This window comes from Apodemus sylvaticus, chromosome 6 (genome assembly GCF_947179515.1).
Source record: "Apodemus sylvaticus chromosome 6, mApoSyl1.1, whole genome shotgun sequence".
Lineage (NCBI taxonomy): Eukaryota > Metazoa > Chordata > Mammalia > Rodentia > Muridae > Apodemus > Apodemus sylvaticus.
In genome coordinates, this window is record NC_067477.1 from 128,153,167 (window position 1) to 128,176,282 (window position 23,116).

Consider the following 23,116-nt stretch of genomic DNA (forward strand, 5'->3'; position numbering starts at 1 on the left):
GGCCAAGCAGGACTCCAAGGGCACTGTCGGCTATGCAACAAGGTGGAGATTAGCCTAGGTTAGCTGAGACTGCCTAAGATAAAAATAGGATTATATATATAAGTTGTGCCACTGAATCCTAATAATGATGAGTTAGATGATAACTTGACTTAGTAAGGATAGGTGACAGTTAAAAACCACTGAGGTAGGGTTAAGGTAGAGTTGGCAGCCTGCTTATCAAGCATGCATTAAACCCTAGGCTTGATGCCTGATACTGCATAGAAAGAAAGGCTGTGGTGTATGCCTATAATCCCAGCACTTAGGAAGCAGAGGCAGGAGGATCACCAGTTCAGTCCAAGGTCATCCTCCATCGCACAGAGAGCTTGGGCTACTGGAGACCCGGCTTCACGAAACAAACAAAAACCTGCATGAGCCACTCCTTGGAGGCCATAACTGCCCTTTGGTGAACAGGACTTGAGTTGCCTGGGGCGGAGGGTTCAGGCAGGACTGAGATCCTTAGGTGGCCCACACATGGCTTATAGATGAGGATTCTGAAGGATGAGGTTATAGTATTAGTGGCTACAGAATATCATTGACCTTCAGGGTACACTGACTATGACCCATGTTTTCAAAGTCAAAGATTTTCAAAATGTTGTCTGTGATTCCTAGCTTCTGGAGTCTGCTCTCACTGGGCAGTGGTGGGAAGGTACGATCATTCTGAAGACTGCATTTTACTGTTTTCCTAACAGCCCCCAAAGTGCCAAAGGCAGATCCAAATTGGATGTCCTTTTATTGGAATGATGAAAAACCTTCTCCCAGGAGAAGCAGTGATAACCTGCTTCCCCGTCTCACCTAAAATAGGCCCTGGCAACTGATGAGCTATTTTACAAAGTGCGTGGACTCAGCCACCTCATTTGGGACTTGCAAGACCTGCAATTTCTTGGCTTCAGCAGATGAAGTATTTCCCCATGACAACTAACTACTTAGTTTCCCTCAAGGGATCTCCACCCCCATCTCTGCAAACAGGATTTTCCTGGCTGGAGGGAACTTTCTCTGGAGGCCAGGACTGTCCCTCTGGGTCTTTAGCTGTCCCTTTTCACTTGCAGGTGGCCTTACCAGGGACAATGAATGTCACTTTGTTTTTTGTTTTTGTTTTACTTAAATAGATGGTTTCTTTGTGACAGAGTCCCACTATGTAGCCCTGGCTGGTCTGGAACTTGCTATAGAGATCAGGTTGGCCTTGAACTCATAGAGATCTGCCTGCCTATGCTTCCCAATTGCAGGGATTAAAGGCATGTGCTTTCCCTCTCACTGAGAGTCCCCGATGAGAAACAGAGACTGAAGAAAATCTAGTCAGGGTAGGAAGAACGACAGAAGACTTTCCTGACAGATCCACAGCTCAGGAAATACCCAGGCCATCAAAAGCCACTATGACACACTCAAGTGCACCCAGCAATAACAAGAGGCCGAGGGGCCGCTGGAAGAAGAAGGGCCTGAATTTTGATGAGTTGCGTCATCTTCCACGAGACTTAAACATGTACTCAAACTCATTCACCTCAAGGCAGGCCCTGGCTGAGAGAGCAGGCCGCCATGCTTTCCTTCTGCCAGGTCTGAGCAAACCTCAACAACTCAGCCAGTTACCCAATCCCAAGTGAATAGAGTAACATGATAATGGGGTATGGTTGGAGGATCAGTGACAGTCTGATGTTACATCAGAAAGAATGTTCTATGTGCTTCTGAGCTAAGAAAGTGTCTGCTCTGAGTGCGTTGTCTAGATTCTCATGGGCTCCGGACACACCAGGGCAATGGTGGAGCACCACAGTTGGTTTGGAACATGAGAGTTGTTTAGGAGTCCTGCTGGCTTCAAGCCCGCTGCTGGGTGCAGGATTTCTCACAGGGGAACTTTGCTGTGCTGAGTTTTGTTTTTCTCATCTATCTATCCATTAATTTTTGGTATTGGGAAACGAACCCAGGACCTGCACTTGACCACTGAATGACTCTTCCAATTATTATTTGGAATGGAGTCTGTAGTAAATACCATGTTTCTCATAGTCTGCTAGGTGAAAATTCACATCACTTTCTCAGACATTTTTTGAGACCACCTGAGGACCTTTGGGGAGTGTGGTGTTGGAGCTGGGGAGGAGGATGGACGCTCGCCCTGGGTCTTCAGTTTCTTGCAGCGTAGGGAGGCAGCGTGCATGCATGCGCTGTCCTCAACCACAGGTGATGATTCAGTTTTGACATAGGCATAAGAAAGTAGTTGGGAGGCTGAGGCAATCTTTGAGAGACCTTCATTTATTAATTTAAAAATAAACTAATACACACTGTGTGTGAGTGCTTTGCCTGGCTCACACACATATGCCTGTGTAACTCATTTTGTGCCTGATGCTCACAGAAGCCAGAAAAGGAGTCAGGTTACCTGGATCTGGAGTTACACATGGCTTGAGTTACCATGTGGGTGATGGGAATCGAACCTGGGTCCTCTGAAAGTGCAGCCAGCCAGTGCTAACCCATCTCTTCAGCCCTCATGACACACTTAATTTAAACACCATGTCATTACATGTCATGAGACTTGTTTTCTCTCATCGGATGACTTCCGATGAGAGGGTCACATTATAGTTTTTACTTTATTTTATTATGTTGATTACTAAATTATACAAACAGATTTACAAATATATTCTAGAGCAAATTATATGTATTATAGTATTATGCATTGTTTTATGCTATTTTACTTAAGATATGTGAGAATTCATCATTTTAGAGTAGATTTAATATCAGAATCCTAAAATGGCTTCAGTGACTTATATGTATTTCATTTGCAGTAGATTATATAACAAGTCATTGCTATTTTTAAAAATTTCCTGTGAGATTATTTGGACTTTATTCGAAAGGATCAATAACAGACTGTCCTCCTCCCCATCCCCCACTCCCGTTCTCCCCTCCCCTCCTCTCCTCTCCCCTCTTTCACCCTCCCCTCCCTTTCTCAGAGTCTTGCGATGTTGCCAGGGCTGACCTTGAATTCAAAAAGCCTTCTGCATCTGCCTCCAGAGAGCTGAGATTGCAGGCGTGTGATCCCGAACCTGGCTTGACCCTCTTTTCGGTCCTTCACACAGATATTTGTGCTGCTTAACTTCTCTTCAGATTCAAAGGCACCAATTCTCGAATGTCTAGAAAGCAGTCCATCTCACCAGCTAACTTTTGCTTAGTGTCAGGTGCGTTGGTGCGACAGGCAGAGTCAGAAGAATTCCAAGTTCGTGGCTAATCTGGGATACTTAATGGGGCTCTGAGAATGCACAAAGGAAAAGTGTCTGTGAGAAAGCGCACACAGCATTTCACCAGCACAGTTCGGTGTTCTTTGAGCTGGCAGTCACAGTTCCCTTGTGTGTGTGAGAGCGTGCACCCATGGGACACTATGTAAAGGTCAGAGGACCAGTTGCTGGGATTAGTTCTCTGGACCTCAGGCCACGAGGCTTGGTAGCAGGCACCGTTACCAGCTGCCCAAGTGCCCCAACCATCCTCTCCTCTTCTTTGCCCTCAGTCTTTCCCTCATCACTCTGCCAGGCTCCCTTTCTTTTTAAAGTCATCCACTCAATCTGTTTTATTCAAAGAGTTAGAAAGTAGTTGGGAGACAGAGGCAAAAGGGTTGCTCTGAGTTTGACGCCATCGTGGGCTCCATGTTGATTTCCAGGCCAGGCAGATCTCCATAGCAAGATCTTTTTCTCTCAAAACTAAACAACCATAAACTCAGAAATCAAGTAGGTACAGAGTCCACAAAGGAATCAATGCTTTATTTCTATTTACTTATTTATTTTGCTGTGCTATCTTTTTTAATGGTGGCTGCTGTGGCAAGAAGCAATTAAACAGAGAAAACTAGAAAACTAACCACCATGCGTAGGCGGTACACTTGTGTAGTGAGGGCAAACACTTAACGCTCTGAGGTGAGTTTCAGTCTGTAAAATGCCCGGGAGTAAGCACTGTGCCCACTGATGACCAAGGACAGTGTCTCTGACTCTGCATTAATCACCATCACGTACACACAAGCCAGTGCTATTCATCATTAATCGATGTTGATTTTAGCTAACATTGGGAAAAAAGAAAACCAATACAAGTGCTTCACACAATGTCTTCAGTAGTTGTTGGACATCACAGAGGTCATGTAGACTTTTTTTTCTGATCATGTTTGCAGGCTTTATCTTGATGAATTATTTAAGTTTCAGGGGAAATACTTCCTTGGCACCCTTCCCCCAACACGAAAAGTTCTTGTTCTATTAAATTAGAAATATGCACTGAAGACCCATTCAACAAAGGACACTGAAGTGGAAATTAACTCAAGTCTGCTTTCAATTAATTTCAATTCCCCAAAGTGCCAACATTTCCATTTCGGTCCCAGCAGTGATTGGAAAGTAATAGGCAAGCCCGAGTTCTTGTAATTGTGCGTGTATGTAGGGAAGGAGGGTGTGCATTCTAGGTCACCCTGGGGGAGGGGCAGAGAGCCTGCAGTCTTCTTCAGATCCCTGTTAATTTTACAATGCAGTTTTCCACCTAATTTCATGACAGTTCGGCCTTCCTGTTTTAGATGCAAGTTTCTGTGTTTCTGTTTCTATGTATTTACAATTTTAGAACCTTTGCTTTTGAACAGCAGAAACAGATTTTAAAAAGGGAAATCCTTTCCAAAAATTACAGCACTGGAATCAAACAAATGCAGGTATTGTGTGGGGGATATAGAGGCGGAATCAGAACCCTGAAGCTTCTGCTTAGCCCCCCAAAGCACTCAAGAAAACCTGGTGGAGCTGGAGCTCAGTTGGGTAGAGCACCTTGCTTGCAGAAGAGACCCACATTTAGTGCCCAGTACCACATAAACTGGACGTGGTGGCACATGCTTATAATCCCAGCTCTTGAGAGCTAGAGGCTGGAGGATCGGAAGTTCTAGGGCAACTTCAGCTGTGTATGAGTTTGAGGTCATCCTAGACAGACCGGTCAGTAGTTAGGAATGCTTGTTGCACAACCACAGGGACCCGAGTTCTGATCCTAGCATTCTTGTAATGAGCTGGATGTGGTCTCCCAAGCCTGTCACCCCAGCATCCTGGGGGTGGGGGTGGTTGGAACATATCTGTGGTTTGCTGGTTGGCAGCCTAGTGGGAAAACAGAAGCTCCAGGTTCGAGGACAGTCAGAAAGGAGGACAACTGGTGGGAGACAGACAGAGACACAAATAGGGGCAGAGACAGAAAGCCATGGGCAGAGATCAGTCCTGGAGATGTCAAAGAGAGTAAGCTGGAAACCATTGCTTTGTATACAGATCGGCATGAGCAGGGGAGATGAACAGATGGTTTCTAAAGCTTTAGCAGTGTTTCCTCAAAGATCTGCCAAGACCCAGATGCATATTTTAAAGGCCAGCTCTGCAACTGTGGAGATGCAAGGAAATCTAGGGAAAGGGGGCGCATAAGCCACGCCGGCCGGCGAGGGACACTTATTATTTCATGGTAGATACTGACTCAAAGACTGTCCAGTCAGAGTATAGAATTGCAGCGGACCGAGGACAGCCCGTGGTATAGCACTGGCCTCAGCCTGAACCCACATTGAAATGAATTCCTAACAGCACATTAATTAATTAATTCCTGGGTTCTGAGAGGGAGGAATTCTCAGCACAGAATGGGTAGCTTACAAGAAGAAAGATCTGGAATTGCCGTAAGACATTTTCTAGAAAAGTAATGCTACTTTCCCATGGAATCTTGTTATTCTCCCCTCCAAATGTGCTTTTCAGTCTATATTCCTCATTAGTAGGAGGACACACTTCAGTTGGTCCTGGGGTTCAGCCTAGGAGGAGAGTTGGGTGTGACGGTGTGTGCTTGCGATCCCAGAAAGTTAGGTTGAGGCAGGGGGATCAGCCTAGGAAACATAATGAGACCTTATCTCAGAAAAAAAATCCTTTCTGTAAATCTTGCTTAAATATAAAAGTTACAGTTATTTTTTTCATCCATGATGTCAGTGATACTCAGTTAACTAAGAATGATGGAAGGAGGGAGAGGCAGCCATTTTCACCTCACGCAGCAGTCAACCATGTTGACGCTCTGTGGGGAAAGTGTCAGTGACAGGAGCACTCATGAGTCCTCCTGCCATCCATTAACTTATGGTCCTAGTGCTTATTATTAGTATTACTATTGTTTTGTTTCTAAGAACAGGTCTCATGTAGCCCAGGCTGGCCTCATGTAGCCCAGGCTGGCCTGTTATTCTATATGTATCCAAATGATGACCTTGAACTTGTGATACTCTAGCCTTTCTACCTCCCAGTTCTGGGATTTCAGGGGTGCATTCACCTGGTTTGTAAGGCACTGGGGATCAACCACAGAGCATCATGAGCAAGAGGAAAGCCCTCCACTGAGCTACAGGCCCAGGCATAGAAGGGAGTCCAAGCAGTCCTAAATAGAGATCTTTTCTTTCCACATTATTACTAAAAGTGATTCTGAAAACTCTAGCAGCCGCCGTAAGGTGGGACAGTGGGATCCTTAGCACGAGGGTTCTGAGGTAAGGACGGAAGTATGACTGAGTGTGACTCAGTGGCAGAGCCCTTGCCCAGCAGGCGTAAGGGCTCATACCTGCTGTCTAACACCTCAAAACAAACAGGAAAAAAAAAAGGATAAAAATCACCTAATAATTGCTTCTCTGACTTTTAGCTAAGATCACCTGTAGGAATCACTTAATAAGTAAATATTTTACATTTTACATAAACGATGAAGAGATTTAGTATGATAGGTGAATGTAAAAATAAGTACACATAAATAGAGACTACACAGCCAGCTATGTATAAGAATGCGGGGGAAATGTTATTCAAAACATTTATAGCAAAGACTTACAAAGTACTTAATACATTTAAAAGTGCAGGATCGTTAGTGTGAAGAGATGGCTCTGGTCGTAAGAGCCCTTACTGGCCTTCCAGAGGACCTGGGTTCCGTTCCCAGCACCGACATGGCAGCTCACAACCAGCTGTAACTATTTCCGGGGACCTGACAACCTTTTTAACCTCTGTGAAAAGCAGGCACACATGTAATATACATGCATATATGGAAGAAAAACATATCTACAGAAAATACAATAAACAAGCCTTCAAAAAATTACAGGAGCCTGACCATACATGGTGGTTCATACTTGTAATCCCAGCACTTGGGAGGCCAAGGCAGGAGGATTACCATGAGTCTGAGGGTAGACAAGGGAAAGTCCAGGCAAGGCTGTGCTACATTGTAAAACCCTGTCTCAAAAAAAAACAAAAACAAAAACAAAAACAAAAACAAAAAAACAAAAAAAAAACCAAAACCTTAAAAAAAAGGGTACAGATTTATAACAAGAAAATTATGAAACTATTGAAAAACTGGAAAGAACTGAAGTTCTCTTGGATAGGATTTTGTTTGTTTGTCTTTTTTTGTTTGTCTGAGACAGATTCTTATTATGTATCCTTGGCTGGCCATATAGATCAGGCTGGCCTTGAACTCATAGAAATCTGCTTGTCTCTGTCTCCCAAGTGCTGGGAGAAAAGATATGTGTTACCACGTCCAGCTTGGATAAGATTTGGAAAAAGAAAAATTCCTGTTCTCCCAATTACCATAAACCTGGCACAATTCCAATGAGAACTTCTTCTTCTTCTTCTTTTTTTTTTTTTTTTTTTTTTTGACTTTAGTCACTTGCTTTTATTTACTGTCGTGCTGCGCCGTGAGCATGGCTGCCCTCGATGAAATCTAACCAGTGAGAACTTCTTCTTCTTCTTTTTCTCCTCCTCCTCCTCCTCCTCCTCCTCCTCCTCCTCCTCCTCCTCCTCCTCCTTCTTCTTCTTCTTCTTCTTCTTCTTCTTCTTCTTCTTCTTCTTCTTCTTCTTCTTGTCATGGGTATAATGTTTTTGGACTTTGTTTATATAATAAAAGAAAGACCAGGAAGAACAAGTTATAAAAAAAGAGCAATAGCTCATCTCACCAAATATTTTTTAAAGATTTATTTTTGTTATTTTAAATTTAGAATGTTATTGTGTGTGTGTGTGTGTGTGTGTGTGTGTGTACACATGTGCACGCAGGCATGCACAAGTGTGCACGGTGTGCTCAGGTAAATGCTAGAGTCACCAAAGGACAGAAGCACTATATTTTCTAGAATTAGAATTACAGATGGTTTTGAGACACCTGATGTAGTGCTGGAAACTGAACTCAGGTCCTCATAACCTCTGAGCCACCTCTCCAGACACTTACCAATTTTTTTTAATACACTAAAGACTACAACCTGTCATTTGGAGGTTGATAGATAGATAGATAGATAGATAGATAGAGATACGTAGACACACAGATAGATAGGTACATAGATAGGTGGTAGATATACATAAAAGAAAGAGTTCAGGGTATATGGAAATTTAATGTTACAAAATTGAAATTCCAGTTCCATGAAGAAAGATGGCCCTCTTAACCTGTGCAGGTGCCAGCTTTACATCTGGAAGATAAGGAAGTAGACTGTTCTCCTGTCCTACACATAAAACCAAGCTCTAGATGATTCAATCACTTAAAAAAAAAAAAAAAAAACAGAAGAATCCTGAGGAAAATTTAGGGGAAAATATAATCTTGTGGTCTTCAGAGAGCTTTAAAGTAAATTCAAGAAACCTAGCAGAAATTAGGAAAAAACAGTGGCTTGCCTTGAATTCTACTACATGTTTCAATAACAAAAGTGATTAGGAAAAAAAAAAAGTATGGAACTGGAGCGACGGCTCAGCAGCTCAGAGTGTTGGCTGCTCTTCCAGAGGGCCCTGGTGTGATTCGTAGCACCAATATGGTTACAACTGTCTACAGCTCGAGTTCTAGGTGACTCAATATTTTTTTTTTTTTGCCTCTATTGGCACTGCACACATGTGGAACACAGACATACATGCAGGCAAAAAGAATAAGATAAAAAATAATTTAAAAACTAGATGATGGCAACACTATAGCATGTGATTCTCTCTGTTATATAGTATTTTCTCTAATTGTTATGTAACAAGCAACCGATGAAAAAAATGTCAACTCAGAGGAATAGGTAATCTACAGAGTGACAAAGCCACCGCTCCAGTAAGGACACAGAGAAACATTCAGCAGCTGGGCAGTTAGCAGAAATAACTAGTAAATAATACTGGTCAGCCATCTGCCTGACTGACAAGAACTAAAACCTGTTAAGCTTCCCATTGGCCAGACTGATTCAGAAGAAAAGCAGACATCTGTTAAGACTGCTCACTGCCCTTCCACAGGACCCACGTTGGGACTCACCACTCACGCCAGAGCGCTCGCAGCTGTCTGCAGTGCCAACTCCAGAGGATCTAACACTTCCTCTGGCCTCCGCAAGCACACGCGTGGCTTTCATTCACACAGACACAGACACACAAATCACAACAAATCTTAAATCCACCACCATAGAAACTCTGTGTTCTGAGGTCGACCGGCTCAGGTTCTTTGGTGGGATTGCTGTCCGGTTCCAAGTATAGAATATTATAAAGGCTCTGCTTCAGCCCCACAGGCTTGTAGCAGGGGAGCGTCTGCCCCGCCCAGAACATGGAAATCATGAAGGCCAAGAACCCGAAGAAGAGCTGTTTACACATGATATTCTATGAAACGGGTGAAGGGTGTGTGCACACAATTCCTGATATGCATGTCTAGGTCTGGGCACCCAGTAACCTCAGTTCAACCTCGAGTCTGGGGGGTGCCATTTGTACATGGATCCCTCCCATGCTAGGAGACACCAGGGAACTTCTGTAGTCACCGTGCCCCATGCCATCACTGCATACGGCTCATAGATTATACTTGGGAACCAGGGCCTGTTCTTCTGGGGACAGAGGATACCATCCTGGCAGCAGGTCACGTGGAAGGCTGTCTGTGCCCCGAGTCGGGCTAGGCCACACGTTGCCCTTTGCGGCCGCCATACTCTCAGGGCTGCAGCTCCGGCCTCTCCCGTCTTCACCTTCTCCAGCACTAGGCTGTGTGGGTGGTTATAATTACTTTTGCTTTTGTAATTAACTAAATAGAACAAGATTTCTAAGTTATATTGATCAACACACACACACACACACACACACACACACACACACACACACACACACCTAACCAAACAACCAAACAAACAACCAAAAACTGGGTATAAAGGTATAATGCCTGTAATTCAGCATTCAGGAGGTAGGGGCTGGGGAAACCAGGAACTTCAAGGCCAAGCTTGGCTCCACAGAGTTTGGGACCAATCTAAATATATGAGATACTGTCTACAAAGAAAAAAAAAAGCATTAATCCCTATGTCATATTCATCAAGCCTGAGGTATGGGAGGCTGGGAGAATTGGGCACTGTCAGCCTTCGTAGTGGGAGGTTCACAAGATGGGGGAATTGAGCCAACAGGAGAAAGGGTTAAAATACCAAAAGGGGGAGATGCAGAATGGCTAAGTGGGGCCCAGCCTTCGCATTCTCTCCTTGAACTGGACTGCGTTCTGAACTTGCGTCTTCGCGCCGTGAGGTCGCAAGGGCCTGCCCACATTTGCTAGGCTTCTCCTGTGCACAAAGGACACCAGGAACTAAAAATGGTGGCTAGACACGGACTTGCTGCCCTTCCTTCTTGCTGAGGATTTTCTTCTTAGGGTAATTTTCCTAAACAGCAACTAGCTAATAAAACCATTAAATAAAGCCATTTGATTGGATCCAAAGGAGAATGTCATGCATTAAAAACTACCATATTTTTTAGCAATGAATTTCATAGTTATAAAATGATATCTGCAGGCCAGTGAGATGGTTCACCTGGTAAGAGCACTTGCCTTAGGCGCCTCATGACCCGAGTTTGGTCCCAGCACCCACATAAAGGTACAAGGAGGACCCCGAGTCCACAAAGCTCTCCTCTGACCTCCATGTTCATGTCATGGTATGTGCCCCTCCTTAACAATAATAAAGTAAAATATCTGACTTTGCTTTTTTAAATATTTATTTATTTTTATATTATGTGCATTGATGTTTTTATCTGATTGTAAGTTTGTAAGACAGTCAGCTTTCCTGGAACTAGAGAACTGGAGAGTTCCTAGGAACTGGACAGTTGTGAGCTGCCATCTGGTTGCTGGGAATTGAATCCAGGTCCTCTAAACAAGGAGTCAGTGCTCTTAACTTCTGAGCCATCTCTTCAGTCCCTGACTTTAAGTTTCAAGTTAAAGGCTTACTCGGTTTAGCAATTTATTCTTTTGAAATTGTTTACCCTTTAGCTGTGTTTAGCTAATCCATAAAACCAGTTTAGTATCCTCAGAGTACTACCAGATATCCTTAATTCTTTAATTGGCAGGTGCAGGGAAGGGGAGGTGGCCTGACCCAGGGCGAGGATGACGCAATGCTGAAGAGTGAGCTGGCGGAGAGAAGCGACGGGCACCATGGAAAAACCCAAAACAAAGCAAGGTCAGATCCCCAGCTGCGCTGGAGCTTGGCCTCCAGGAAACTCAGGTGTCAATCTGTCCTACCAAATGCCATTTTTCTGTCCTCACCTTGGGGACATAGACTTGCTGGGATACAGGAAATGCCACAGGTGTAACATGGCTTGAGTCCTTCTCTTCCTCAGTGATAACCTGAGGACTGCCTCAGGCCCTGTGGAAGAAGGCGCACTCCCTAATAGACCTGGGCCCCTCCCAGGCTGTCCTAGAAGAACAAACAGACGCTCTTTTCCCTGTTCACTAGACAGAAGCAGTCACTCTTGACATTTCCGATGGAGAGAGCAGTCAGAGAACAGTCGGATGACAACTACAAAGTGTCACATTTAGGCCTAAGGTCCTGATTTGTGTTTCTCAGTCTTGCTTCTTGTCATTTGTTTGGACACAGTATAAAATGGGTTAAATTATCCTTACTCTAAGCTTGTCTGGAGAGGTTCGGTAACCTCAAACCATTGGGATTTTATAGGGACAGCCTCTACCGAGTCCAGATTCTAGGCTGAGGTTATATATTAGTTATAAGGCTAACATATGGAGGCTGGGTCCTCCAAGGGGGAGGGGTCTATACCAGTATGCCTAAGGAGAACTTTGTGCACACCCATGCAGCCAAAGGCTCACGGTGAGGAGTTTCGTGAGAGCAGCTTGCTCTGTGCGATGTGACCCCTGTGCAATGTGATGCTGCAGGAGCAGCAGCAAAATGGTTGAGCTAATGTTCTGCATCGGTGGCCACCTCTTCACAGCCAACCCGTGTGGTTCTGAAAGAGACTTCCTAAGCCAACCTGGTTTTCTCCCTGAGTCGTAAATGATTTTTGACAGCTTCAGGTTTCCCTGTGTCTCCCTGTGGCTGTAGTGAGGGCATTATTCCTGCCTACAATCTTCCAAAAACTTCCACTGGCAAGTCCTTCCTATCAGCCCGCCTGCCTGATTGGACTAGAGTCCCTCATCTGATTGTGGCTGTGAGCTTTCAGGAGTTTGGTGATGATCAGAGCGAGGCGGGAGAAGTAGGGAGGGTTTATGTTTCTTCCTGAGATGGGTACATGACAGCTAGGCACCCACCTGGCTGGCTTCCCTTTCCTGTTGCTATGGTAAAGTACAGCTTGAGGGAGATGGGTCTTGTTTGCATAAGTCCAGGTGACAGTCCCTCATGGCGGAGAGTTGCAGCAATAGGTGACTGACCGGACTGGTCGCGTGACAGCCACATGTAAGAGCAGAGAGAAACACGTTAGTGCTTGCCCTTCTCCATTTTCTGAAAAACATTTTTTTTTTCAAATGTGCCTGCAAATATGTATGTGCACATGCATGCTTGGTGCCTGCGGAGGTCAGAAGAGGGGGCCGTATCCCTCAGATCTCAGTGACAAGGAATGGGAAGCAAACCCAGGTCCCCTACAAAAGCAGTAAGGTTCCTAATTGCTGAACCACTTCTCCGGCCACCTTTCCCTATCCATTTTATATACTCCAGGGTCATCAGAGAATGTCCTGCCCCAAATTATCATGCATCTTTCTGCATGAATTAACAAAGACATTCTCAGAGACCGACCCTGATCTAGGCACGTGTGCCCAGAGGTTTGCTTCCTAGGTGAAAAGTTGACAATTCATTCCAACCATAACCTTGGCAAAGAAAGGTTATGTCTGCTCAGGTAAACTTTAGTCAGCCCTAAGAATATAGGGAGGTTCTCCCAGGGTATGCCCTCTAGCCAGTTAATGACTACCACATCATTGAGTTTGGTAGAGAAATTTCCCTCTGTGGTAAGAAAGGGTTATCTACTGTGATAATTTTGTCCTGTAGTATGTAGAGTTTGGCCAGTGGGGGATGAACATGAGCATCACTGGCACCAGCCAGAATCATCTGGTTCTTGTCAGCCAGGCACAGTTACAGGCTCCTGTGTGTTACTTTATTTCCTATGTGTATCCAACAGGAGGCCAGGCAGAGCAAGTCCTACTGATTGAACAAAGCTCTTTCTCCCTGCAGGAGAGAATGAACACATGCCGGTGAATAGCCCTTCCACACAGATTTACCAGGTAAAGACGAACGCCTTTTTGTGAGTCCTGCCCTGTGAATAGTGGTGACTGTCCTCCTCACACAGCGATGCTTAGCGCTTAGGTGCTTCCAGGTGTCCTGGCTTTAACAAGGCCAAGGCACAGGCCACTCATTTTGAATCTTTGAGAGGACCAGCTGGCAGAGTAAAGTTATTCTGTTTGCAAAATTAAAGTACCTATACCGCACCTCAACTCTGATTCTTTTTGTTTGTTTGTTTGTTTGTCCCCCCCTCCCCCGCCCCCATGGCACTGTAATTGTGGTCACCGCAGGCAACAGCATTGCTATTAGAGCGCATACAGAGGGAGCATGTCTTTCTCAGTCAGGTGTTGCGGTGCACATCACAACCCCTTACACTAAGGACCCTGAAACACCAGTTTTGCAAGTTCAGGGCTGTCTTAGAGTACATAGTGAGACCTTGTGTAAAAACATTTTCAGAAATATGCTGTTTGTTTGTTTGTCTGTTTGAGACAGGGGCTTTCTTTGTAGCTCTAGCTGTCCTGGAACTCTCTGTAAAGCAGTCTGTAACTCAGAGATCGATCCTTCAGTGTCTCTCTTCTTGAGTTGCTGGGATTAAAGGCATGTACCACCACCATCTGGCTAAAATATGATCTTCTTAATTACCTCTCCACCCACCCTGGGAGAACTGAGAATTAAAGGAGTGCTAGCATCACAAATGGTGACAGGAAAAAAAATAAGTTCAGTTTAAACGATGGCATAATTAGGTTCTTTACAAAGAAAAGGTTTTGCAAAGTATTTTTGCCACAAGAGTTCCAGGGGGCAGCTCCAATGTGCAAATAGAATATATTTGGCTTCTCTCTTCCACCCAGAAATTGAATTAAAGTTCTGTCCTTAGCAGTTACAGTCGTTTACTCTGCCATCTGCTGTCTTGTAAAGACAGTTTGCGCTTCTTTGTAGATTTAACACGGTTATCTGAAATCTACATGAGAAAGAGCTGGCAGAGCTTAAGCTGGTCCTGGGAAAAGGCTCATCATTTTTTTTTTTTACATTTATTTATTTTTATTTACTTGTTAGAGTATGTTTGTGTGTCTATGCGTGTATGCATGTGTGTGTGTCTCTGTGTATGTTTATCTGTGTATATGGGTGTATATCTGTGTGTATGTGTGTGTTAGTCAGTTCTCTCCTTCTGTCATGTGGGTCTGTGTGACAGAGAGCAGGTGTCAGGTCTGAGAGGCAAGTACCTCCACCTATTCAGCAATCCCCCAGGTTCCTGCGTTGGGTTTTAAAGCTATTTCAAGTAAGAAGACAAGAGTTCACTGGGGGTGGGGGGCAGACAGCTCAGAGGAAATGTTATTTAGATGAGCTGAATTTGAATGCTGCTAAAGTCAACCTAACAGAAGCATCCTGCATGAGTTCCTCTCCTGTGGGCCTGACTAGAGCAAGCTAGCAGCAGGAGCACAAGGCAGTGTTAACTGCGCTGCTCTTAGATCAACAGTGTCAACAGTGGGAAGGAGTAGAAGAAACAGCCTTCTGCAAATGTCATTCATATTTGGTGAATAGCTATTATGTGCAAAGTCTACTGCTTAGCCCAACTGGAAATTAAACAGAGGTAATGGACTTACTAGTTTTTTTGAATGTCTGCAACTCTTGAAAATACATTGATGAATAAATAGCTCATAAGAGGTAGGCTTTGGAAACGGCTACAGTGAAGGCATTGATATACTTCAGTAGGAAAGAGATGGATTACTGTTGACTAAGAGATTTGAGCGAGTACCCAAGGACAAGCCAATCATTGGGACATGGACTATTAGGAAAGATTACTCCACATAGGGTGACCAGCTCGGAACAGAGCCTGGGGGCGGGGTAGGTCTCCTCCATGCTGATGTGCTGCCTCTTGGGTACAAGGCCTCTGGGTGCCCTCTGTGCTCACCTCTGTCTGTTCTCCTCTGACTTGCCTATGACCTTTGGATGGGTGTGCAGGCCTCTTGAAAGTCAGGCATGATTTGGAATCTGTTGTAGATATGTGGGTCAGTCCCTTGAAGTTGACTAAATTTAGCTGTGGGTGGGGGGTGTGCCCTCATTCTCTCACTGTGCCACAGATTCAAGTATATCAGTTCACGCTGGAGGGTTAGAGCTGGGAAAACCTTTGGTCTATACTGATGACACCATCTTTGTTTTAAGAGAGCACTTCCTAAGTCTGTTAATTCCAAGAAATTTTTAACCAAAAAAAGGAGTCAAGGAAGAGGAAAGAGGGCAGGTAACTGTCAGAAAATACAATCTGCTTTAGGAGGGACAATGGAAACATTTTTCCATTTTTTGGTAGATTCCATTCCTTGCAGATGCTATTGTATTAACTTGATTTTTAAAAAAATATTTCCAGGACAGGAAATAGTGATGCAAGCCTTCAAGCCCAGACAAAGGCAGTAGATCTCTGTAGATTCGAGGCCAGACTGGTAAGCAGAGTGAGTTACAGGCTAGCCAGGGTTGCATAGTGAGACCCTGTCTCAAGAGAAAAATCTGTTTTCCTGTTTCCTAATCTAGAATGTAAACCAAAAGGCAAGGGTTTAGTGCTTTGCTCTCGGCGCTCTCGGCATAAACCACAGCTTATGCACAGTCACTAACTAGTACTTGAACACACGGGTGGTGAGCTGAAAGCAAAGCGGTCTGATGCAGGCATTCCGGCTGGTGGGAGATAGTGTTGGGAAAAAGGAAGATCTTCACTGACCCAAACCAACTTCAAAGTGTTTCTTAAACAGCTCAGTATGAAAAGGCCAAGCTGGATGCGGCAGTGGCACAGCACTCAGAAAGCTGGGGAAGGCAAGGGCAAGGTCAGAAGTTCAAAGCCAGCCTGCATCACGTGGACCCTGTGTCAACAAAACAGATCTAAGAAGAAGTACCAGCAGCAAAGCAAGGCTCTGTCTCAAAACCAAAGCCCAACCTAAACAAGAATCTAGGAGAAACAAAATATGAGGGGCAGGAACAAACCAAACCAAACCAAACCCACCAGAGTCTCTGCAATGTGATTTTGGCTCTACAGACATCTTTGCTCATGCCCCATAACACAGGTTAGGTTAATTCTCACTTTGCATTGTCTAGTTTTCTTTGTAATGAATATGTCAGTGGCAAAGAGAGGCACAACTCCAGCCATCTCCCTCAGACACATGAAGTTTTCAGAGACCTCTTCGGGCAAAACTGGATCGTTGGTCACACCACAGAAAAGAGTTTCTGGAAAAGCCAGTGTGAGGCAGAGTTGGATGCCATTGAAAGAGATGGCAATACGATTTTAAGCACAAGGGTTAAGAGGGGCATGCTCAGGAAGAAAGTATGGTGAACCCCAAAGTATGGGTGTGGGCTTCTCAGAGAGCCACTCTCTGCTGTCTTTACAAGGCTTCCACACAGGGTGTGGTGACTTCTGGAGTTATTCTCTTCAGAGAGTTGTCAAAGAATTCAAATGAGTTCACAGGCTATTTCCCAAGGTTCGCCCAACAGGATGGTGATTAAGGAAGAACTGCAGAGCACAGAGGCTGAGGAGACTGCTCAGTGGGATGCTCCAGTCACAAAAGCATGGGCACCTGCATTTAGAACCCCAGAAACCGTGCCAAAGCCAGGCACGGCTCATACCTATAATTGCAGTGCTCCTATGGGGAGTTCAGAGGAGGGGGTGGGAGGATCCCCTGTAGCCCAGATACCCTAGACTGTATCCAGGGGAGCAGCAGGAAAGACTGCCTCACACAAAATAGAAAACGAGCCTGGTGTCTGAGTTTGTCCTCTGACGTGCACCGTGGCAATATGCCCCTGTACCCATGCACAGAAACATATGTGTGTATACCACACTGTTTAAAAAGAAAGCTAAAAGTTTTGTTTGTGAGTTCCCAGAAAATATCTGAGAGGAGTGAGGCTCCGCCCAAGGTCACACATATCCAGGTCTGAGCCTTGGTTATTGCTTTGTTACCTCTGTGTCAATAACCTTTGGAGTAGCCGGCAATGATGCTGGAATTCCTAACAGACAGTAATGATGCTGGAAGTTCTACTTCTCAGTTGACCATAGACTTCAAACAGACTCTACAGTAAGGGGGTCTCTGCCCTTTCCCCACCCTATAATTTTCTGTCTTCTTGACTTGCCTCAAAGGTAGTTTAAAGTAATAAGCTATGTGTCCAAAAGACCTCTAATTCAATAACTACGGACTGGGTTCATGGTGTTATCCTACGGTGGCTCATGTCTGTTACTTGAGACAGAGACAGGAGGATTCCAGCAAGTTTAAGACCAATCTGAGCTACATCAAGTTTTAGGTTAGCCTGAGATACAATATAAGCACTTATCTCAAACTATGGGAATTAATCTTGTATGTAGTACTAGGTTTCATTGTCAAAAAGGGCACTGAGGGTTGTCTGGGATCTCTACAACCTTGTTAGACCTCAGTGCCACTGAGGAAAGTCTCAACACCAGAGCAGTTAGCTCTTCCAGGTCAATGGTCTGTAGGGGTCAGTAACAAAAGTTTCTATACAGCAGGTTCACCTCACCTTCAGCAGGCCCTGTGAGAAGGACTCTTAGGTTATCTTCTACAGGAACAACAGAAGAGTGGATTAAGACATTTCCTCTCAGAATTAAAATACTCAACCTAGTTTGTGCTTTAAACACAGCATCTTTAAAAAAAAAGAAAAAAAAGAAAAAAAAAAAGGGTTTCTCTGTGTAGTCCTGGTTGTCCTGGAATTCACTTTGTAAACTAGGCTGGCCTGCCTCTGTCTTGAGTGCTGGGATCAAAGGCATGTGTCACAGTGCCTGGTTAAACACAGGGTCTTTGAGGATCAATACAGAGACCTAAAACTGGGAAAGTAGAGGTTGATTGAAAAAACAGGTTTCCTCTTCAGTTTGGGTTAAAAGCAAAAAGCAAAACAATTCCTTTGGTATCTTTGGAATCCCAGGACATTTGGGATCTTGCTCATATAGCATCATGGATTTTAGGAATTATGCATATCTTGTGGAAGTTTCTCAAATCTTGACATTGATGAGTTTACAATGTTCCTAAGGCACAGCTACCAACCTTGTAATATGGTGGAGAGAGATGGAAAGGCCTTGATAAACACAAATTGGAATTCATGAACATTTAGTTTGAGGTTCAAGAGATGTTTGATGGGAAAAAAAGAGGAAGATGTCTACTGGCATCATCTTGTGAAGAGTTAAGAAGTCGAGAAAGAAAAAAATTGAGAAGAGGAAGTCGAGAAAGAAAGAAATTGAGAAGCAGAAATCAAGAGCAGTAAGTAGGGAGAACTTACACTCTCTCCGGTTTCTAAGATGCCCTCTGTGGAATCTCTGAAGTTCAAGTCTCGTCTGAACCTGCTTCGAGCGGGGCAGGATGGAGGGATGGTGACCTCTCTAGGTCAGCTTATGAGATGAGGAATGTGTTCAGCTTGCTGGAGCACAAGGTAGACTCGGTTCTAAGCCGCAGGGCAGGAATGTGGGCTGTCCGATCGGAAGGCTGCAGAGGGTACCACGTTTAGACTGAGTTTTCCAAGTGGTTTATGACCACGGTCAAGTTGGTATGCAAAACCAATCTGCCTACAGCTGAAGATGGCTTGAGGAGCCCAGACGTCTCACACGTGACTCCTCACCTCAGGCACGTGGCTGTGCTCACGTGGTGCCTCCCTGGGGGTCTGGGTTCTGACGCTGCTTAGAGGATACAGGTCTCATTCAGGCATGTGGGGAGAAAATGTGCCAAGAGTCCAAAAACAATTACGCAATTCCCAGAATCCCTGTACATGGTCATCAGAGAATGTATCTAAATTTTAGTTTTTGAGAACTGGGGTTCTCCAGATGAGGAAAAGTTCTTTCGACTTTCCTGTTGTCTCTGTCGTTGTCTTTTGGCTTCTGGGGAAAATCACATGTCCACCCTGGGTAGCTGTGCTAACACCCATCCCCCCCGGAGAGTGTTCCCTTTTCTTCTCTGCCCTCCTCCCCACTCCCCAAGGCAGGAATAGGAGCATCTCAGGGCCCCGTGATAAGAGCCACACTGCCTTCTTCCAGTTGTAAAATCTGCACGGATTTTGCTTCGCCATCACAAAGATTCATTTAAAATGCTTGGAATGAGGAGCTGGTGAGATGGCTCGTTGGGAAAGGGAATTTGCTGCCCATGCCTGGTGGCCCTCGTTTCAAATCTCGAACCTAGTAAAGGTGAAGGGAGAGAACCAACTCCGCAGTGTTGTCACGTGACTTCCCCATGCGCGTGTTCACTACCCAGAATCATGTGTGCAGAGGGCAATCAAAACCAACGAGAAGGATTGGAGAGATGAGCGGGTCGCTGGTGCTGCTCCCCGGCCCCTGCCCTGGCTGCTCCCCGGCCCCTGCCCTGGCTGCTCCCCGGCCCCTGCTCTGGCTGCTCCCCGGCCCCTCCCCGGCCCCTGCTCTGGCTGCTCCCCGGCCCCTGCTCTGGCTGCTTCACAGGCTCTGCTTATTCTCTGCAGAGCAATCGCTTTGGCTCCTCTTATTTCTCTCTACTCCCAGTCCTAGAAGAAACCATTTGTGAAAACAGCAGAAGCCAAACATCTGTATCTGACAGATGTGGTATATATAGGGCAGGCACTAAGCTGTAGTGGAGGGGAGCAGAGCAGGATGGGATCATTTGGATGAGTTGGTTTTGGAAATGTCTAGAAGTTCACATATGTAGAGACACATATGTGGACTGTCAAGGCGCCTGGACTTTATCTTACTTGGTAGACATTTTAAAATACCCTTGTTTTAAAATTCTGTTTATATGTATATGTCTGTGTGTGGATTTGTGTGCATGGGCACAGTGCCCAAGCAGGCCAGCAGAGGGCTTCAGCTCTGCAGCTGGAGTTACAGGCAGCTGTGAGCAGTGGGTGCAGGCGGCCGAGCTTGTGCTCCTCGAGTGCAGCAAGTGCTTCAACTACTGAGCCATCTCTCCAGACATAAGCCTTCTCAATATTTCTGTTTTGAAGAGAGATGTGGGCCTAAGAGTTCTATGCTTAATCAGATTATAAAATCAAGACAACAAGATCATCTTACTATTATCTTAATTTAGTCTCTGTGGAAGTGCCTCTGATATTTGCTCTATAAATAAAACAGATCTTTAGAAGTGTTCCATTTCTCCATACTTCTGTTTGTGTTTAGCTTTTTGGTTTATCACTTGAAGAAGAAAGGATTTAAAAATTTGGAGCACTCAGTACAAGGCCTGTGTTTGGGGTGGGGGTGTGTGTCTTCACTTACATTCACTAGTTTCATCCTCCAGACAGTCCTGGGAAAGAGGTGTCATTATTGTAATTATTCTACAGATGAGCACACTGCTACCCAGAGGTTAACCAGTTTGCCTACGTTCTTCATCCTTGTTTGCCACAGCTTAGGATTTGTACCCCATGACTCCATCACCATCTCCTCTTATGGTGTCCAAGCAGCAGGTGTGCATCCAGTGCTTCACACATGCCCTGGCTGACTGCTGATAAATGGTTCTTGTCACCACCAACGCATGGAGCAAAGCTCATTGTGAAAAACGCCATCACTTCTTTTTCTGTCAAAACATAAGAAACTACAAGACAAAACCTTTTTTATTTTCAAAGAAAGTATTTCAAAGAATATTCAAATATTTCAAAGAACATTTATTTATTCTCCTATTTAAAAATATTTATTTTTAATATTTTGATTGTTTGCATGTATGTGTTTGTGTGATTGTATGTACACACATGTGTGCAACTGCCCTTGAAGGTCAGAAGGTATTGGCTCCCCTGGAGCTGGCATTACAGACGATTGTGAGCCGCTTGGCACGGGTGCTGGGAACTGAACTGGAGTCCTCTAGCGCATCATCTGGTGCTCTTAACCACTAAGCCAGCTCTTCAGCCCCCCTTATTTTTATTTTTCACTTCTTTAGGGGAAAAGTACAGAGTTTCTTTATATTCTAGAGACGGTGTCTCATCACTTCTTCACAGAATTCAAGTGCAGGATCAGAACTGTCTTAACTTACACTTACACGCTTTAGTTTCCTAGTAAGCAGCTCTCTCTCTCTCTCTCTCTCTCTCTCTCTCTCTCTCTCTCTCTCTCTCTCTCTCTCTGCCATGTCTGTCTGTCTGGGGACTCTCTGGCTGGTCTTGAAGTCTGAGATTCTCCTGCCTTTGCCTCCTAAGCTGGGATTTATGACATAGGCCATCCCCTCCCAGTTTCAACCTTATTCTTGTGTCAAGGGCTCTTTAGTAATGGCAGCCTGCATGGTGACCTGAACCCACTGCAGTTCTGTTGTTACCTGTCAAGTTTCTGTCACACTGCATAGGTTACCTTTGCCCTGGACGAATAGGGACAGAGTCACCTTAAAGATTCCAGCTTGGGTAAACAGAGCCCATGAGAGTTTTCAAGAACTTGTATTCTCAAAGAAAGGAAGAGGTCAAGGGGTCACTACTGGTGCCACTTATAAAAACTTATAGCAAGCCAAGTTCACTCTTTCCAAATTGTGTAGCTGCAGGCCCTGGCCTCAGAACTGAAAACTGGCTTCACAGAAGCAATGCAGGAGCTGACAAGGATCCAACATGGAGAATATGCTTTGGAAGAGAAGGTCAAGAGCTGCAGATGTTCCATGGAAGAGAAAGTCACCGAGATGAAGAATTCACTAAACTACTTCAAGGTGGGAGCCTCTTTTATTTCCCTGATGAAAAGAGTATGTTGGTTTCAGCACCAGAAGCAAGAAATTTGCCTTTTCTTATAGCGGATAGCGGCTGTTCCCCCTGAGTCATTTGTTAGTCATCAGGAAATAATAGCTACCCCATGCTTGCTCGCTGGGTTTGCAGTTTCTGAGCTCTGTGTTGAAATTAGAGACCACAATGAAAGCATATTCGCCTCTCATTCCCCATTTACTCAAAAGTATGCAACTAGGTAAAGGCTTAAGGGAGACTGGCTGTTATGTTCTCTTACCCCAGGTACCAGTGTAACAATGTAGCAATTTCTGCATTGTAGGGAGACCTGCCTTTCTGTTCTCTTATGCCATATACAATGTAGTGTAACAATGTAGCAATTTCTGCATTGTAGGGAGACCTGCCTTTATGTTCTCTTACGCCATATACAATGTAGTATAACAATGTAGCAATTACTGCAATGTAGGGAGACCTGCCTTTATGTTCTCTTACTTCATATACAATGTAATGTAACAATGTAGCAATTATTGCATTGTAGGAAGAGCTGAGCAATGCAATGTCCATGATCCAGGCCATCACTTCCAAACAAGAAGAAATGCAGCAGAAAATCGAACAGCTTCAGCAGGAGAAGAGAAGAGAATCTCGAAAGGTTAAAGCCAAGTGAGTATCTTAAAAATGTTCATTCAGGGCAAACCCATAATCAATGGCTCTTCCCCAGAAGCCCTGAGGAAATTTCCAGCTGTTAGCATGTAAGGAGTGGGCTCCTGAGCAGGAAGAGCAGCCTGCGCTGGAAGGGTTGAAGGCAGCATTCCTGGTTAATCCTGCACTGGAGAGATGGCTTAATAGTCAAGAATACTGGCTGCTCTTGCAGAGAAGCAGACTTCAGTTCCCAGAACCACACTGTATGGTTCACAAATGCCAAGAACTCCAACTCCAGGGGATCCAACACTCTTTTCTGGCCTCTGTAGGTGAATGGGCATGTACACACACACACACCACCACCACCACCACCAACAACAACAACAAAACAAAACAAACAAAAATCCCAACACACTCACCACAAATCCATAAAAGCAC

The 23,116-nt window shown here is 44.7% G+C and overlaps 1 protein-coding gene across 1 annotated transcript in view; it reads left to right on the forward strand.

Annotated features, from left to right (window-relative positions):
* Nucleotides 1–1,409: 1,409 nt before the first annotated feature.
* Arhgef33 (Rho guanine nucleotide exchange factor 33) overlaps nucleotides 1,410–23,116 on the forward strand; it is a 60,935-nt gene continuing 39,228 nt past the window's right edge. The window contains exons 1-8 of the mRNA XM_052186762.1: nucleotides 1,410–1,516; nucleotides 4,600–4,684; nucleotides 11,280–11,389; nucleotides 12,100–12,213; nucleotides 12,266–12,390; nucleotides 13,385–13,434; nucleotides 21,868–22,032; nucleotides 22,578–22,699. Of these exons, the coding sequence (XP_052042722.1) occupies nucleotides 1,410–1,516; nucleotides 4,600–4,684; nucleotides 11,280–11,389; nucleotides 12,100–12,213; nucleotides 12,266–12,390; nucleotides 13,385–13,434; nucleotides 21,868–22,032; nucleotides 22,578–22,699 (878 nt within the window). The remainder of the gene's footprint in view (nucleotides 1,517–4,599; nucleotides 4,685–11,279; nucleotides 11,390–12,099; nucleotides 12,214–12,265; nucleotides 12,391–13,384; nucleotides 13,435–21,867; nucleotides 22,033–22,577; nucleotides 22,700–23,116) is intronic.